At 45.7% G+C, this 18781-nt stretch overlaps 2 protein-coding genes across 2 annotated transcripts; one reads left to right on the forward strand and one right to left on the reverse strand.

Moving 5' to 3' along the window:
• Positions 1 to 6793: 6793 nt before the first annotated feature.
• VC83_04248 (uncharacterized protein) lies at positions 6794 to 7888 on the forward strand (the record flags this gene model as incomplete). Its single annotated transcript, XM_024467883.1, has 3 exons — positions 6794 to 7018; positions 7236 to 7556; positions 7607 to 7888. The coding sequence occupies 3 exons, from the start codon at positions 6794 to 6796 to the stop codon at positions 7886 to 7888; spliced, it is 828 nt and encodes a 275-aa protein (XP_024324473.1).
• Positions 7889 to 7932: 44 nt separating this feature from the next.
• VC83_04249 (uncharacterized protein) lies at positions 7933 to 9648 on the reverse strand (the record flags this gene model as incomplete). Its single annotated transcript, XM_024467884.1, has 4 exons — positions 7933 to 8267; positions 8326 to 8772; positions 8817 to 8987; positions 9036 to 9648. The coding sequence occupies 4 exons, from the start codon at positions 9646 to 9648 to the stop codon at positions 7933 to 7935; spliced, it is 1566 nt and encodes a 521-aa protein (XP_024324472.1).
• Positions 9649 to 18781: the final 9133 nt, after the last annotated feature.

Consider the following 18781-nt stretch of genomic DNA (forward strand, 5'->3'; position numbering starts at 1 on the left):
TCGGTGATCTCTTCGTAGTCGGGAATTATGACTTTCATTTCCATCGAACGTCCGCCTGTGCGGCGTCTGTCTTCACGGTGGATTGCGGAATCCCGGCGATTCGCATCTGACTGGTATGCAGGATGTCTAATGGACGTTTCGCGTGAGTGGTAGGGCAAGGTGATCTCCTTGCTCCAACTAGGTCTTTGCCAGGCCAGTCGTAGTTCCCCATATCAACGCTCTTCTCGAGACGTCGGTAAGATAGTGGTCCTCATTGACGTCAGCCAATTGTAATTGTTGGTTCCTCACTAGCTTCATGTAGATTCCACACTAGCTTAATCACAACTTGGCAAGTGGCACCATGGCGAGCGCTGCAATTGGTTGAGGTGCCTTTAGGTGGGCTTTGCTTACGCCTATTCTGGCAATTCCAGTTTTCAAAGCGGGGCTTCTTGTAATGGTGGGTGCACCAGATGTGAGAATCTAGCCACCCAAGGAAGGGATGATTTTACTAAGACAACACACTGTCTTAGGAAACAGAGCCAAAGGGTTGTAGCTTAGACTATTCCACAATGCAGCAATCAAGTGTATGATGTAGTGGAGTGGTTTAGACAAGTTGTACAAATGTTGAGTCTGAGAACTCAGGGACAAGTCGGAGAACTCAGGGATATATCTACAAATGGCAAGGCACATAGGAACTATTAACTATTATAATTGATTCTCATTTTATGAAGCTACAGGTGCAAGTATCGTGAGTGCTCATTTTGACAGGGGTAGGCTATACCCCTGCCTGGCAAGGACTTGCTACCCTGGCAATAGTCAATTCTAGTGTTTTTGGTGGGCAACTCGCCCATGTAGGCAACTCGCTCGTGAAATATGTTATTTATCTTGTAAATTTCTCAATTTTAGGTGGGAAGTTTAGTGATCGCTTCGCTTGTGAAATACGTTACATTATCAAGACACTATTAGATCACATGGGAATTTTTTAGGATATCAAATGTGAAGGTTTATAAATTAATACTAATAAAATCCACAATCATAATCTGTTAATGAGTGAATTTAGTTCAACCAGCATCCCAGCCTCTAGGTCTAGGGAATCTATCACCACCATCTAAGGCCCAAAAACCAGTGCCCTAACCTCAATACTCTCCCTCCCCGGCCCCCCCACCGGCGTCCTCGGATCCACAAACGCTGAATGCGGCACCCTCCCCCCCTTCACCTCCGATCCCTCCTTCAACCCCTCACTATCAAAGCACTGCAACAGAATCCTCTCATCATTACTCATCCCCGACAAATAATTCCACCTCTGCCCCTCATTGTACCTCACACTCGCCATATACCCCACGCGATTCGGATACCTATGCTCCACCGGAATCAAATCCTCATCCCGCACCGTATGTGATGAAGTGAAGGACAAGGGCTGCGCGACGATCGGCCCGTTGAGGGGGCGCCACACGCTGATGATGCGGTAACGGCCCTGCCAGAGCTTCTCGGCTTCGGAGGGGAGGTGGACCTTGACGCGCTCTTTGGCGGAACTGGCGATCTGGTCGATGTGCGCTCTGTTCACGGGGCCACGCTTGGCGTCGGGGCCGGGGCGGCGGATGGTGTGGTCGAAGATGAAGATTTTGTTGGCGCCGGGGACGTTGTCCAGGAGGATTTTTTCGACTTTGGGGTAGTAGAATTCTTTGATGTGGCCGTCGTCCGCGAACTCGGTTTCGCCCAATGATTCGACGTTTTGGAGGACCGCGAAGGCGTCTTTGTCGAGGGTGTAGGAGGATTCGTCGCCGCAGATGTCATGGATTGTGACGGTGTGCGCGGTGGCGCCGTAGTTGTGTTGGGGGGTGCGGAACCATTCCGACTCCGTGACTTGTCCAGTGATAGCAGCACTCTGGAATCGAGCTTTGAATTCAGGGAAGGTTTCGTTAGAGTGTCCCTTCTCTCCCATTTGCATGTCATCGAAGAGGTTGTAGTAGCCTCTCTAGCTGCAAGTGCAAGTGTTACTTGCTTTGTAGAAGTAGGGATAGTAATATCAGACCAAAGAGCTTGCTCTACAGCTTGAAGTGATTTTGTAGGTATAAGGCATTGTATAATACCAGAGAGTGTTATAACCTGATACCGGTGTGGATAGGGCTCTTCTAAAATGCGTGCAAAAAGCCTCTTATTATCAGTTGAGGTTCTATCCTCTCGAGGAACCTTAATAGAGACTATAGCTCCAATATCGAAGTGTTGGATATTATGCCTCTTACTATACTTTTGTATCATAAGAACCCTTGCCTTTAGAGTTGCTAGTGTAGCCCGCTCAATTATAGGATCAATGGGGGCTCTAAGCTCAGTTCTAGGCTTTGCTGCTACTCGACTCCAGCTCCCATGCCGGAGCTCAGAATGAAGCCGCTCTTGCGCTTGCTCGGAATTGATCGATTCTGCCGGCTCAGAATTGAGTGAGAGTGAGAGTGCTCGCTCGGAATTGGGTGAGAGCGCTAGCTTAGAATTGAGTGAGAATGCTCGCTCGGAATTGGGTAGGAGCGCCAGCTCAGAATTGAGCGAGAGAAGTAGCTCAGAATTGATTGAGAGAGCCTGCTCAGAATTGATCGAGGGTTCCAGCTCAGAATTGATCGATAGCGCTAGCTCAGAATTGATCGATAGCGCCAGCTCAGAATTGATCGAGAGCTCTCGCTCTTGCTGGAGCTCACTCTCAAGAATCGGTGCCATCGTTGGGTCTTCCTGCTCAACTCCAATTGAGAGATCCTTCTGCGCCTGGCTATTAAGCCAGTTAATATAAGAGCTCCTATCTCAGAATAGTAGCTGAGTATTCATTGCAAGCATAACCTCGAGTAGCCCATCCTTCCACTCCATAGATCCATGATCCATTTTCCATGCTCGTAGCTTTGCTTCAACAACCCCATTGGCTTGCTCAACTAGGCCTTGTGTCTGTGGTGACCGTGGCGCTCCATTTATCACTTGAATTCCATACTTGCGTAGTAGGATAAGTAGGGCTCCCTTGAATTCCTTTCCGTTATCAGCTTGCATAATCTTTGGAGGTAAGAAAGCTGCGATAAATTGAGCAAAGCAGTCTGCAATTGGCCCTGCGTGATTGCTCTTTAATGGGTATAGCTGTGTATACTTTGGGAAATGATCCTTTATATACAGAATCCATTTATATTGCCCTGAATGCTCATGGCGCATATCAATTAGATCAATTTGAACCCGCTTCCACGCTCGCCCACTTATAATAAGGACTAACGGAGCTTTTGTAGTAGATGGTCGATTTAGAGTACAGTTCTTACACCGCTTTATAATGAACTCTACTTCTTCTCTCTTTAGTCCATAGAACTTTTGTTGTATGATATTCCATGTTTTTCTACGGCCTGCGTGTAGGAGTTGTAGGTGTTCGTTAATAATAGTATCAAATGCATCGCTCTCAAGAATTACACATCGTGGGTTTTGAAACCTAGTAGTAGGCTTATAGTAGAGCTTATTATGTAGAAGCATAAACTCTGTTTGCGCACGATGCTTAAGTCGTGATTCAATAGGATTTGCAGGTTTCATCGATGGGTTCTGAAGATAGAGGAGTAATTGACGGTATTTTAAGTAGTCTATCTGCTCTCTATTACTATAGCTAAAGCTATGAATATAGGTTTGAAAAGCAGTGCGCACATCCTGAGGAAATGGACTAATCTGTGCAATGTAGGGTCTTCCATATTGATGAAGTTGATATAACGTGCATGTATAACGAAAGTGCCAAACAAGCGAAAGTTCCAAAATCATGCGGTGACCAACCCCCCCAACTAAATGTTAAATTCCTCCACAACATAACATGCGCCATAAAAATGATGAAAGCAAATTAGTGCTAGCTATCCAAGCTATGTAAAGCGACCCAAATTTGCACCTTCGAGTTGCAGCTAGGATCTATTCCATAGACCACCGCAAGCTACGTCACCGTTTACAAGGCGTACCTTCACGACGCGATATCCAAGCCAACCTACGGAAATTAAGTAACCTAGAGGAATCAGTTCTTGTTCAGTATATACTTGGCTTAGCTGCTAAATGGTTCCCTCCTCAGTTGTCTATTGTTGAAGATATGGCAAATCGACTACTTGCAACACGCGACGCGCCACGCGTCGGGTCACGTTGGGCTTTAAACTTTGTTAAGCGCCATGTAGAGCTCCGGACATGCTTCCAGCGAAAATACGACTACCAGAGGGCTAAGTGCGAAGATCCAGAAGTCATTCGTGGCTGGTTTGAGCTTGTATGGAACACAATTCTAAAGTATGGCATCAACAATGCAGATATCTACAACTTTGATGAGACTGGGTTTATGATGGGCGTCATCTCAAGCGCAACGGTAGTAACGAGCTCAGATGGGCAGTCAAAGTCAAAAAAGGTGCAGCCTGGCAATCGGGAATGGGTTACAGTAATCCAAGGCGTTAGTTCTCAAGGTTGGGCAGTGCCGCCATTTGTCATTGTGGCAGGTAAAAACCACCTTGCATCTTGGTATGAGAATAGCGGATTTCCAGCAGATTGAGTAATCGCTGTTACTGCAAATGGCTGGACTACAAACGAGAGAGGTATGAATTGGATTCAGCATTTTGAGAAGCACAGAAAGCCCCGGAGTGTTGGTGGTTATCGCTTGTTAGTCCTTGATGGTCATGAGAGCCACCACTCAGACAAGTTTGGGGAGTACTGCAAAGAACACAACATTATTACGCTTTGTATGCCTGCTCACTCTTCCCATATACTCCAACCACTTGATGTTGGCTGTTTTGGCCCATTAAAGAGAGCTTACGGTCAGCAAATTGGAGATATGATGCGGGCTCATATTATTTACATTACTAAGGATGACTTCTTTCCTGCCTTCCACGCTGCATTTAACATTGCAATGACAGAAAGCAATATTCAGGGAGGGTTCCGAGGTGCTGGGCTTCTTCCATTTAGCCCTGAGAGTGTAATATCTACACTTGACCTTAGGTTTAAGATGCCAACACCTCCAACCTCTCACCCAAGCACCGCTCAACCATGGGTTTCTCAGACACCAAATAACCCAACTGAAGCTGTATCACAGTCTACTTTCATTAAAAACTGAATTGCGCATCATCAAAATAGCTCTCCAACCTCAATCTATGCAGCTGTTGACCAGTTTACAAAGGGTGCATCGCAAATAATTCATCAATTAGCATTGTTAAAAGCAGAGAACCAAAACCTGCAACAGGCAAATGAAGTGCTAAGCAAGCGCCGGAGAGCAAAAAAAACATGACTACAGCAAGGAGGATCACTTAGTCAACAGGTAGCATAGGAGCTACAGGACGAGAGGGACGTTGTGGAGCAAGTAGAGCAAGAAATAAGGGCAAGTAGTGGTCGGAAGCCAAGGGAAGAAACCCATGCACGTCGCTGTGGCAAGTGTGGTGAGACTGGACACAATGCGCGCACTTGTCAGATTATAATAGACATGTCTGAGGAAGAGGACTCCGAGTAGTTTTAATTAATTTATATTGTTGTGGTGGATTTATCGCAATTCTTATGGGGTAGTCGCGATATTTTGGCACTTTCGCTTGTTTGGTACTTTCGTTATACATGCACGTTAATAGATCTATCTACAATATCTATACTATATTACCCCGCATAGGTTGGGCATCATTCGCTGTTGGGCCGGAACATATCTCTTTCTCACAGGTGTTACGCCAGAGTTCACAGTTCCCGGAAACACAGAACAGAATGGTGCTCCGGAGAAGCTTGGACATATCATTTGGAACAAGGCTAAAACGTTCTTAAAGCTCTCTGGCTTACCATGGGAATATTGGCCGGAAATGGTATGCACAGCAAACTGCGTTGGTATGCGTACTCCTCAATCAAGGCTTCTGCCAACACCATACCGAGCCTGGTATGGACATGATCCCCACTACCGACACATGCGTACACCAGGCACAAAGTATCTGGCTCTGGAGACTCCGCTCAAAAGACACGGACAATGCGGTTTAATGTAAGCTTATTGGCTACGAGGGCGATCATATTTACCGGCTTGTTACCACCACTGGACGACTAATCCGAGCGTCATCTGTACAATTCACAGCCGAGAAGAGGGGATTCGATGATGTGGGAGCATTTGAACCCTTGGCTAAAAGACAACACTTATTGACAGCCACGCCTGACTTATGGGGGGATGATGATATAATCCAGGTCACTCCTAGTCCAGAAAGAGAGCCTGTACCTGGGCGGCCCCATACGCCAGTGCCAGCGCGAGAATCTCGTCCACAAATTGCAACAGGAACCAATATCACCCGCTTGAACGAGCATTACTTGCCGCAGCTGATGAGTCTGCCATAATTGATGAGCCCTGCTTTATTGCACTTATCGCAAACACAGTGTAAGAGAGCCTTGGTAGAACAGGGCAGCGGGAAGTCACGTTATGGATAGTTACATAGTAAGGCCCTCTATTGATATGAAGACTGAACGCTGACCCTCCTCCGAAGGTCCGCGTTCCTACTATATACGATTCCAGGCGGGGTTCGGAGTGAAGACCCTCCACCTTGGCACCGCAGCGCACGTGATTGGAGTCCGCATGTGATGATGCTCGTGACAATTATCCCCCCCTATGTGGCTCAAGCCCCTTTGAGCCCGAGAAGTGAATTCGGCCCGTGTTGTTTATTTTGGCTTGTTGCCCTGGCCACTTAGCGGCAGCCCTGCCCCTGAGTAAGTGGTCCCGGGTCGCTTGCGCGTTGTTGTGTTGTTGTGTCGTTTTGCCCGCTTCCTCCTTCACCCTTTTTCCTCCAACTTCACCACCTTTAATTTCTCTTTACTGACTCAACCGATAGATCTCTTCAGGATGGGCCCCAAACGCCCCGCTAAAGGCAAGGGAAAGAAACCTGACGCCGCAGCTTCTCAAAGCTCTCCCCGTGGCGCTGAGGCTGCCCTGGTACCTGGCCCAAGCAACGCCACTGCTGCCACTCCATCTGGCCTCGCTCGTGGTAGTCGCCTTGCCACTGTGGTCCAACCCCCGGAGAACCCTTTGCGTCATGCGCGCCTCCCACCTGATGACACGATGTCAGAGGTGATGTCTTCGCCATTGAAGCCCTGCCGCGCCAAGCCGAAGGTCGCCATGTGTCTCCGTTGCTCTAAGAGAGTGTACAAGGATTGCGAGGATATGTGCTGCTCCCGCGTTAACACTATGACCCGCTGCACATACTGCCAGGAACATCGGGCGAAGTGTCTCCCCGTGCATGTTTACCCTCCGCTTCGCCTCCTACTCCACTGACCCTGCATTCTAGATTCCCCCCTGGGCTTTCTGCAAGTTCAATCACTTGATGGCAGCATTTGAGAAGTACGAGGGCGCCATCGATCCCAGCTTCCCTCGCCCAAACTTCAGCCAAACGACCACGCACCGCCGCGCCAATGTTTTGGAGGCACTTCAGCTCTGCTACACAAAGTTTGTTGAGGCCGGAAAGAACCTGATGTGTCGCCGCCTGCTCGTTGGGGAGGATTCCAAGCATCAGAAGGTGAACACCTGCCTGGCGATGCTGGAGATCGCCTCTGACATTTACAGCCTACACTGTACCATGAGGCACGCGAATGACATCCAGATGGTGCTGGTCTGTTGCCCCTCCATCTGCCCCCCGCTTTCCATGCTGACCCTTGATAGCACGTCCACAACCCTACCATCGCTGCGACTGAGGAGTACGAGTCGTCTGGTAGCGAGGGTGAGGAGGACCCGCTGGTGGATGATGAGGACACTGAGGATTGGGAGTTGGTGACCGTTGTGGCCTCTGATGCTGAGGAGGAGGTTCCTGAGCCAGGACGCATAGCATCAATGACGACTTCCTTCACTCCTTCACAAATCCTCTTGAGCTCAGGAAAATGCATGGCGATCACTGCCACCATCTCTTTGTCTGGGCCAAGTGGGATTTGTTCCCCCCAACTGTAGTGTTTGTTAGCTCCGTCCGTATTGTAAAATGCAGTATATCTATCTTACAACTTGTATGTCTCTCTCGGCAGAAGAGGCAGGATGCCTGCCCCAAAGGTGCTCGTTAACATATGAAGCACCCGTCCTAGTTGGAAGTGCTTGTCAAGTTGTTCCCGGTTAATGCCGAGCTTATCAGAAAGATAATCTTTAAGAAGCGTCACCTTTCCTACTCCTTGCTTGGTAAAGTGTCCTTTGCTGTTCAAGAAGGTCATGATGTCCTTGTTCTTGTCCACAAGCTCTTTGCAATTGCTATACTCGCCATAGCTTATGATTCGCTTCTCCATGTCCATGATGACCTTAAAATCTCCCAGCGACATCGGAAGATGCAAGGCCGGACTTGCTGATGGCGGAACACAATCGACGAAGCGGTAGGGGTATCTCAGCTTCGAGCTTCTTACTCGTTGCGTTCATGACGATCTTCCACTCGTCTGTGGCCTGCAGCTGCTTCACCAGGTTCTGGACCTGACGGGCTCCTGGGATGTTGAACACCCGATGGAAGAAGAATTTGATCACTTCACCCACGATTTGCGGAGTGACAACATACGGTTGAAGGAGGTTACGTTTCACCTCCATTGTCTCCAGATGACAGAGCGAACGGAATACATCAGCGAAGGCGACACGGTATTCGTCCGTGGTGTACTTGGCCGTAAGCGTCATCCCGCCGCTCACCATTGTGGTGCAGATGTTCTCTGCCTCAAGCGCTGCGAGCCTTGCAAGGTCTTCCGCGGTTGGCTCTGAGCTCGGTGGTCTCTCTGATTCTGATGCAGCGTTGCTGGCCGACGCATCCTCATTGTTGTTTGTGGTCGCATCATCGTCCAAGCCCTCTGCTGCGTCATCTTGCGCTCCTTGGAGTTGTCACTGCACAGCCTGTACGCATCGCGCAGCAGACTCTCTGCAGCCCGCACAATGTGCATCAGGTACGACTCTGGATCATACTTCCTTCCATCGCTACGGCCGTCATCCCCCGCCTTCCTAAGTGGTTGCACCTTAGGCAGCTGGTACGAGCTGTAGATCTCCTCGACCTTCAGCCCAGTGAGGTGGCTTGGGAATCCCGTCCGCTCTAGCCAGGGCACTCAGTCTATCTTGGAGGTAAGGTCCCGCACTACACTTGCAGCCTCCTCTTGGTCTTTTGTGACCTCTTTAACATCCTTGCTGATCTTCTCGAATAGCATGTCTTCCTTCAGCTGGCGCTCCTGGTCTTGTTGTGTTGTCGTAGCTTGGGGTAGCTGGGTAATGTCTTGTGTATTACTTAGAGGCTCAACTGCAAAGTAATTGATCCGATTACCGCCTTTAAAGTATGTCTGTAGCTTGCACTCCTTCCACAGCTGGCCATGCATGGTCTTCTGTTGCGCAGCCTTTAACCTATGCTCTACTCGCAAGTGCTCCTTCATGTTCGCTAGGTTGCGTGTGCAGTAGATGCATTGCGGGCGGAGGCAGTAGAACCCATCATGCCTCATTAGGCCTTGCACGGGTTGCGCCAGCTGTCCTGAGTCACTCCTTTGTAGGTTCAGTCGTCGCACCTCTTCCTTCAGCTCGTCCAGACTCCTCCTCCTGCCATACCCATCAAGCAGCTCAGTAGTGGCCTTATGGACAGCTCCGCGTAGGTTGTGTGGGAACTCCCTCAGGTGTCGCTGCCCCCCGCGTGTGGTAGGTGACACACAGCTGCTACACGCTCGGTAGACCACAACCAAATGGTTCGCATCATATGTAAACTCGCTCATCATGGCGACCACAATGCTCCTGTGGACCTAGTACATGAGGTATAGGATGCCCTCTATCACGCAAAGTATATAAGCTGATTTTTAATCGTGTGTGACACTGTGCAGAGGGTGTAGCCCATGCACCGGGAAATCCACGCCGCAGGGGATCACGCCGCAGGGGGAGACCCGCTTTTCGCGTAAATCCACGCCGCCGTGGCGGCGTGGATTGGCATAAGTGGTAGGAAACACAGATCCAGTATTTGGTTCTGCAGAAACCCGACCTGGAAATTCCACACCGGACAGTTATACGCAAGAATTAACAATGCAATTTAACAACGTCATGGAGAAGATACTATTGGATTTACAACCTATGGCAAAGGTTTCAATTGCCCTTGATGGATGGCAAAGTCTGCTCAAATTAGCGTTCTTAGCAATTACTGTGTATTATATCACTGACGATTGGCAATGGAGAGAGGTGAGCAGATTATAACTTATATAATAATATATTAACTTACTAACATACATCTTATAGTGTCTTATTGGTTTCGAGCCAATGACTGGAGTCCATTCAGGACAAAATATGGCAGCTGTTGTACACAATTGTAATGGTGGGTGCACCAGATGTGAGAATCTAGCCACCCAAGGAAGGGATGAATTTACTAAGACAACACACTGTCTTAGAAAACAGAGCCAAAGGGTCGTAGCTTAGACTATTCCACAACGCAGCAATCAGGTGTGTGATGTAGTGAAGTGGTTCAGACAAGTTGCAACAAATGTTGAGTCTGGGAACTCAGGGGTAAGTCAGAGGTTAACACCTCACTGACTTTTCAGAAACAAGGAGTAACAAGATGAATGCTTGGAAGCTTGGAAAAGACGTGGAAGTATGTGATAGTCAATTTACTGTATTGTCTGCTTGCCCTTTCTTAAGGAAAGGGCAATCCTATTTATGCTAAAGGAGTGTAGTTCTCTCATTTTCCAAGACTTTCCATGATTACCAGGCTTGGTAACTGTAGTCGACGTAAGAGAATCCCATAGAACCATCTCTTAGGTTCGTAGCCTATAGGAAGTAAAAGGAGGTCCAAGGTCAGAGTACCCCTATAGACAAATTATGTCATAGACAAATTATGTCATAGACAAATTATGTCATAACTTAACCAATCTTGTGGGTAACTAAAGAGCGATGACATGTAATGAATCATAGAGGTTCGTAGGAGCTTTTAGAGCTATCGTTCATGCTCCTAGGCCTCTAGTTGGTAGAGATATGTCATGTGGTAGTATGAGTGATGTCATGTAATGAATCATAGAGGGTTGTAGAGATATGCTATGTGGTAATATCGGCCCAGTAACTAAGGAGCGATGACGTGTAATGAATCATAGATGGTTGTAGCAATCGTTGAGTAGTATTGCTCTTGTTGTTGGTGTGATAAGCCAAAATATGTATAGTGACTTGTAGGTTTGAGGAGGAGATTTCCAAGTTTGCTCTTGAGTTTGATAGCAAACTGAGTGCAACGAATGTCAGTATGACATGATCCCCCTCTTAAGGACGTTTGTTAGCTGTGTGCTTGCCCTTTAGCCAGGTGGCTTTCTTAGAAAGAATTTCTAGAATCAGCTTGGATGCATTTTTTAGATTTCTCTTAGGCTCCCAAGTGTTGTCACTTGTAGGATAGCCTTTCCACTTAACGAGGAAGTAGTCCTAACCTCTAAGTATCTTTTTGTCAAGGATAGACTCTACTCTGGTTGATCCAAAATCAGAACAGGAGGTGGAGGAGACTGGTCTTAAGGAACTTTCTTGTGCCTTAGACAAGAGAGATGCATGGAAGACATTATGAATAGTCCAAGTAGGTGGCAATGCCAGCTCGAAAGCATTGTTGCCAATAGTCCTTGTGATCTTAAAAGGTCCAAGTCTTTTAGTATCAAGTTTGTCTGAAGGTCTAGTAGTTGTGATATGACTTCTAGACAAAAAGACTTGATCACAACCACCCCCCTGTTAAAAACCTGAGCCTGCTCATCTTGTGCATGCTGTATTTGGACCTTGAGATAGTCCTGGAGGCCCTTAAGGTAGATGATTCTTTCAGTAGCAGAAGGGTTTTTGAGATTTTCAGGACAATTAAGTTGTGCCACTTCAAACCTAGGGTGATAACCATAGTTTGCATAGAAAGGTGTCTCTTTTGTGGTGTTAGAGACTGTGTTGTTGTAAGCAAATTCTGCAAGATGGAGAAGATCTGCCCAGTTGTCTTGAGCATAGTTTGTATAAATTCTTAGATATTGTTCAAGTACAGAGTTGACTCTCTCTGTCTGGCCATCTGTTTGAGGATGATAAGCTGTAGAAAAGCGTTGTTCCATGTTTAAGAGTTTAGAGAACTCCTTAAAAAAGTTTGAAGTGAAAACTGCTCCCCTATCTGAGATCCAGTGTCCAGGAATTCCATGATATTTAAAGACCACCTTGAGGAATAGCCACGCAAGTTCAGAAGCTGTGATAGTCTCATTGCAAGGCTCAAAGTGTGCCATTTTTGTGAGCCTTTCTACTACCACAAGGATAGAGTCATAAGGGGTAGCACCCCCTTTTGGGATAGAAGGAGGCAACTTGACTATAAAGTCAATGGATATGGAGTCCCATGGGCGTTCTGGTATAGGTAGAGGCTGCAAGAGGCCATAGGGCTTTTGCCATGTAGGTTTGTTCAAGTTGCAAGTAGTGCAAGAAGATATATAGTCTTGAAGAGTAGTCCTTAGACTAGGCCAGTAGAACTTTCTTGTTAGAAGTTCATAAGTTTTTGCAAAGCCAAAGTGCCCTGCAGCTGGAGCATCATGGAACTGCTGTAGGAGGTGTAGCTGTAATCGTTTATCCCTTGGGACATAGATATAGCTCTTGAATAAGAGAAGTCCTTGCTGATTTTTTGAGAAATTTTCTTAAGAGAGGAACCTTTCTTCTGGAGGTATTCCAAAGTTCTTTTGGCAAAGGGGTCGTGGTTGTAAGCATCTTTGAATTCTTTAAGAAGTGTTGCTGAGGGTGTATAGTCTTTAAAGGTCTCTGGTTTCTGAGAAGAGGTAATGGGGGCAACTTGTTCTTGAGGGGATAAGTTTACCCCCAAGTCCTCTGTAGTACGAGGGTTGCTTAAAGATGCTGCTATAAGCTTTGTAGAGTCTAGCAGGGCCTTTGTATTGCTTGTTTTAGCAGAATCTTGGTAGTCATGTCTTCTTGAGAGCAGATCTGCTCCTTTGATTCTTGGCCCCTGAGACATGTTTTATAACAAAGTCAAAACCTCCTAGTTGTTCAGACCACCTTGCTTGTCGTCGATTGAGCTGTTTAGTGGTTGTAAAGGTCAAGAGATTTGAATGGTCACTGTAAATAGTGATAGGATAGTTTGCCCCTTCAAGGTAGCATCTCCAATGCTTTAGAGAACATACTATGGCAAGCAGTTCCTTGTCTGTAATGGGATAGTTTTGTTCAGCTGCTGATAGCTTTCTTGAGTAAAATGGGGCTCTTGGAAAGCTTCACAACATTGAACGGTCACCACAACGAATTGCTGAATTTAGAGAGTATAGCCAAGGCAAAAGGCTTGAACGGGACAACTCAACTTGCTGGAACTCATGGTCTCATATGATTGGCTGCACTCTACGGCCTGGTGTTTAGCCTGCAATTCGGATGTTTTGCTCAGAGCACAAGGACGAGCTTTGGGATGATACTTTGACTACTGATGAGTGGTCTCATCTTGAAGGAGTATTTGGGATTCTCAAGATCCTAGAACAAACATGTAGAAGGCTCGTTTGGCTCTCTTGGCAAGGTTATTATGACCATGGATTTTTTGCTTAAGCTTTTCGAAGACATTTATTGACAAAACATCGATTGCCCAACGAGACAAATTGGGATATGCCTCTTGTTGTGAGGCCTCTTTCCACCAATCGAGCGGCTTTTTTTTACTCTTCTGGCTAAGTGTTATGCTATAGTAACATGATGTCATGGTTACAGGGCCAGGGCCTAGTAACGTGACATGTGAGTCACAGTGGGAAGCGGGGTAGGCTGCCATGTGACGGGGCTAATGGATAGTTGCAGAAACTAGTGGATATTGGATAGTTGAGCTATCCACGAACTATCCTGAATATCTAGCTATCCGCCAACTATCCAGATTACCCATGAGGTACGACGCCACTATATAAGTAGATAGTATTTCCTTAGATAGGAGCTTCGTGCTCAACTCAATACAGTATTTGTTATATACTAGTAATGTGTTACTTGAAGCCTTTGTGTCTGATCCCCTGCCTCCTCTGATAAGTAAACCTTTACGCAAGAGAACCTCTGTGTCTTCTATCGTTTAGAAGTCAGCATTACACTAAGCTGAGGAGTCAAGCAATACATCTCATACTCATCACATTCTTCATGCTGAGGGTTGTTCTGCTGCCGGAATTTTTTTTTTTGCTTAAGCTTTTCGAAGACATTACGGAAATCAAATATTCAGATGCAATTAAATCTATGGCTAATGACGCATGGAATAAGCTCAACAAGTACTACAATATGACAGAGGCAAGCGAGGCTTATATTGCTTCAATTGTTCTTAATCCTCAGATCAAATGGGTGTACTTTACAAAGCAATGGCCTGATTGGATTAATCAAGCTAAAAAGGACATGTTGGCCTTCTGGAAGACTTATTACAGTAGTTCAAACATTTTTGAGGATCTTTTAGAGCCTCAAAGGGTCTATGAAGATGGCCAGTCAGAGGTCTCAAAATTCCGGCAGCAGAACAACCCTCAGCATGAAGAATGTGATGAGTATGAGATGTATTGCTTGACTCCTCGGCTTAGTGTAATGCTGACTTCTAAACGATAGAAGACACAGAGGTTCTCTTGCGTAAAGGTTTACTTATCAGAGGAGGCAGGGGATCAGACACAAAGGCTTCAAGTAACACATTACTAGTATATAACAAATACTGTATTGAGTTGAGCACGAAGCTCCTATCTAAGGAAATACTATCTACTTATATAGTGGCGTCGTACCTCATGGGTAATCTGGATAGTTGGCGGATAGCTAGATATTCAGGATAGTTCGTGGATAGCTCAACTATCCAATATCCACTAGTTTCTGCAACTATCCATTAGCCCCGTCACATGGCAGCCTACCCCGCTTCCCACTGTGACTCACATGTCACGTTACTAGGCCCTGGCCCTGTAACCATGACATCATGTTACTATAGCATAACACTTAGCCAGAAGAGTAAAAAAAAGCCGCTCGATTGGTGGAAAGAGGCCTCACAACAAGAGGCATATCCCAATTTGTCTCGTTGGGCAATCGATGTTTTGTCAATACCAGCAATGAGTGATGAGCCGGAGAGGCTGTTTTCAAGAGCCTCAAATACAATCAATGAGGACCGAGCACAGCTATTGCCAGACACAGTACAAGCGCTCGAGTGTATCAAGTCCTGGACGCTTCAGAAAATTGGATCTGAGAATGTGGATCGTAGCATAGAACAGCTAGAGTTGAACATCATGTAATTCTATTGCGATTTTCCCCAAGTTACCACACTTTCAAGGCTCGTAATGAGGCTGTACTACCACCGGAATCTCGACGCAGATCGAGTCCTGTGATCATGTGACCTCGCGCCGCTTTTGCTCAGGCTTGCTCAGGCCAAGAAGGAGTATGGGAGGTTGAAGCGCTGCTTGCTAAGTCGAAAGAACGCAACATGATTTGGTATCTTGTAAAGTGGAAAGGCTACACGGATGAGGACAATACATGGCAGAAATGGAATGACATAAGCTCAGATCTCGTTGAAAGCTTTGAGGAAACTTATAAGGGAAATTGTTTGGGTGTGCAATTGCTCAAAAAGCGAATATGGCATGGTAGGGTTTAATACTTGGTTCAGTGGAAGGGCCGGCCAAAAGTTGAAAACTCGTGGGTAAAGGAAGGTACAGTAAGCTGTGAATGCATCATGGAGTTTGAGGAAAATTAATGGAGGAAACCATAGCATTCTATTTACTACTACTAGCAAGTTGTTTGATATAGCATTAATATAGTACCTTCAGGGCTCTATGCAAAGCTCATTGTTGTAACCAGCCCATGCGAGACATCCTACATATCACCAGCCTCATTAGTGTATGAACTAGCTTTAGCCGTGCTATAAAGCCCAAATCGAGCTCACAGTCGCCCAACATCTATACGTAGGCTCATTAGATAGTTCGACAAACTTAAGTTGATTTAATCACTATATGTGTCCTGTATTATTGGTATTCCATTCTGACTGCACTAAAGTGATAGTTTGGGTCGCTGTGATAACAGGCCGATTTCATACAATTTAGATCATCTGCTGAAATCCACAGCTCCGCCTCAACCATTCGATTCCAGTGGGTATGACGCACAGCCCTAAATTGGAAGCAGATACTGGCTTGTAATTATCTCTTGCTTACCTAGTCTATCAAACCACGTTTCCATTAACTTCAGGAACTGGCTCTAAAAATGGCTGCTTTAAAATCAGGTCATAAATGGCACTAATTTAGAGCAGCCATTTCTGTCAAGCATGATCAAATAAAAGGACGCGCTGTTCAGTTCCATTAATAAGCCGATGCACTTGCACCATTGATATTTACCGTCAATGCTGGTAGAAATCTTTCCTTGTAATCCAACCTACCAGACAGAATTTAAAATGGCGCCTCGACAAAGTAACATAGATCGAGCCCAATGGTGGTCTAAATGCCGCGAAAAGCTTTCTGAGCATATTGCCAAGGACTATGCCTAGGAACACTAATTTAATGCTAACCAATACCAATAGAGACCAAGCTTGGAATAGCAGTCGACCCGTTAGAAATTCGTCTCATTACCTGCAAACAGGATCCTTATTCTTGGCAATATCTGCCAGCAGCATCACACCTGTTCCAAAAAAACCTGAGTAATCATTCAATCGGAGCTTATATGGAGTTATATCGAGAAATTGGAATTGGTAGTTCGTTTGAAGCTGTAGCAAAAGAAGTTCATTGTTATACTACTGAAGAGGCTCAATGCTAATCCTACCGCAGCATATGTTTTTAACTCAACCAGCAGCAAATTTTACGGACAAAATCACACAATTAGAAGCAGAAAATTTGAGATTGGTAATTGAACTGAACAAGTGCAAGAATACTGCTGCAATAGAGTTAACGAAGAAGCAAGAAGCTGAAGAAGTTGCAAAACAGGCTAAGACGATGTTACACACAGTAGACTTAGAGAACCAGTGTCTGAAAAAATATAATCAGAAGTGGATTAGCGTGGCAGAAGATTTTAGAGCAAAATCTGCACATTCCTACCTGATTGTGGACGAGGCATCGCTCATATTAGATAAATTAAGGTCTTCACTACCTTCTATTCACAGAATACAAAATTAAGACTGATCTTGTCAAAAACATTTCCCTAATAACTAGTATGCAATGCATGGCTCATACATTATATTGCATTAAGACAGACAAAGTCAACTGAAGAGCACATATAATTGACTGTGTTAACTTATTAACTAGATTTACTGAGAATAGCTACTAACGTTACAAACATCTACAGACAGCTTTGCGGGCCGTCAGAGACAATCTGACCAGTAACAACATTCTTTAAGAAGCTTACATTTGCGCACAGTGTTAAAGCAATAGAATTATTATTTCTACACCCATGAGATGACCAGTCATCATTATAGTGTGTTTAGGCTTGAATGCAAGTTGAATTGCCATTCGGATTTCCACCAGGGCAGGTTACAGTAGCACAATCGTCACTGGTTCCTTCAACAATCAAGCCATCCTTCTGGAATGGCCAGGGCAGTATCCCATTCCAGCCATCATCTGAATCAAAGACATAGCCATTTACATTTGAGACAGTATACCAAAGACCAGGCGTGTTTTGAGGATGGTATGTGTACTCAAATTGTGTAATTGTGCTCTGGAAGAATGCTTGCTTATCACCGGCAATCGTCTGATTAGGCGAGAGCTTAATGCTGATGCCGCCGTATATAGCTTCTCCATCATGATTATCCCCAAGATACCTTAATCTAAACTGTTCCCGATAAATCCCGCCTGGAGGGAGAGTGTTGACGGAGCCCGAATCGCCTATAGATGCATAAAACACAGGAACATCGCATTTATTCACCACAATAGCTTCTCCGTTTTCATGTTGGGGAGCAACCCCAAGTTGGGCGACAGACAGAGCTATTCCAGTAAAGAAAGGGGTAATATTCGTAATTATCTACATTTCGGGTAAGGGTTATTATGATGCATAGACCGTTGGCACCTCCTAGTATGTTATAGAAATGAACTGTGGGCTGGAAAGTATTCAAAAGTGGCTCTTATGTCAAAAACGCCTTATATATAGCCTATAACTGTAACTAGTATAAGCTGATACAAGCTTCTCCCTAGCCCGTAGTTTAAATTGCATTGCTGCTATTATTCATGTTCATATTTGCTAACTTCTTGTATGATATTAAAGCTAGATATTGCTAGTTTTCTTATATGAAGTTCTCCACCCTTTTCCCCTTGGTGTAGTGGCCACCATAACTTTAGCCCATATGGAGTTATGGTATCCACCACCACTCCATTGCAAATACAACAATTTCACAATCAACATTGATTATAACCGTGGGGGGAAGCGAGTGCATCCACTCGCTTACCAGAGGAAGCAAGTGCGTCCTCTCAACTTGCATATGTTCACCGCTACTCTTTACCAAAACCTCGAACATTCCTACACATAGTAATTTATATAGTAATCAAATGTAATTCATATAATGGAAGGGACACCTCTATCAAATGCCTGTGAATGGCTGGCAGCAAACCCCTCTGAATCTATAGGTGCTGCCAGTAGGATTTTTAAGGTCCCAAAGTCGACTATACAGTCAAGAATCACCCGAGCAGTCCCACGGAAGCAGCCCCATGGAGGTCACAATAGGGTGCTTTCTATAGACCAAACGGAGGCCCTAAAGACCTGGATTCTAGAGCAGTATTACCTAGGATTAGGGGCTAATAGGCATATGGTTTATGGGGCAGTATGCCACCTACGGAGCCCACTGCCTCCACCGTCACAGAGCTGGCTCACTAAATATATACGGAATGAGCTTATGGATTTCCACTTTATCACTACAAAGCCTATTGCGCAACAGCGTACGCAAGCTCAAGAGGAACCTGCTATTGTTAAGTGGTTTGAAAAGTACACGGAATTTGT

Source organism: Pseudogymnoascus destructans (assembly GCF_001641265.1).
Source record: "Pseudogymnoascus destructans isolate 20631-21 unplaced genomic scaffold scaffold_9, whole genome shotgun sequence".
NCBI lineage: Eukaryota > Fungi > Ascomycota > Leotiomycetes > Thelebolales > Thelebolaceae > Pseudogymnoascus > Pseudogymnoascus destructans.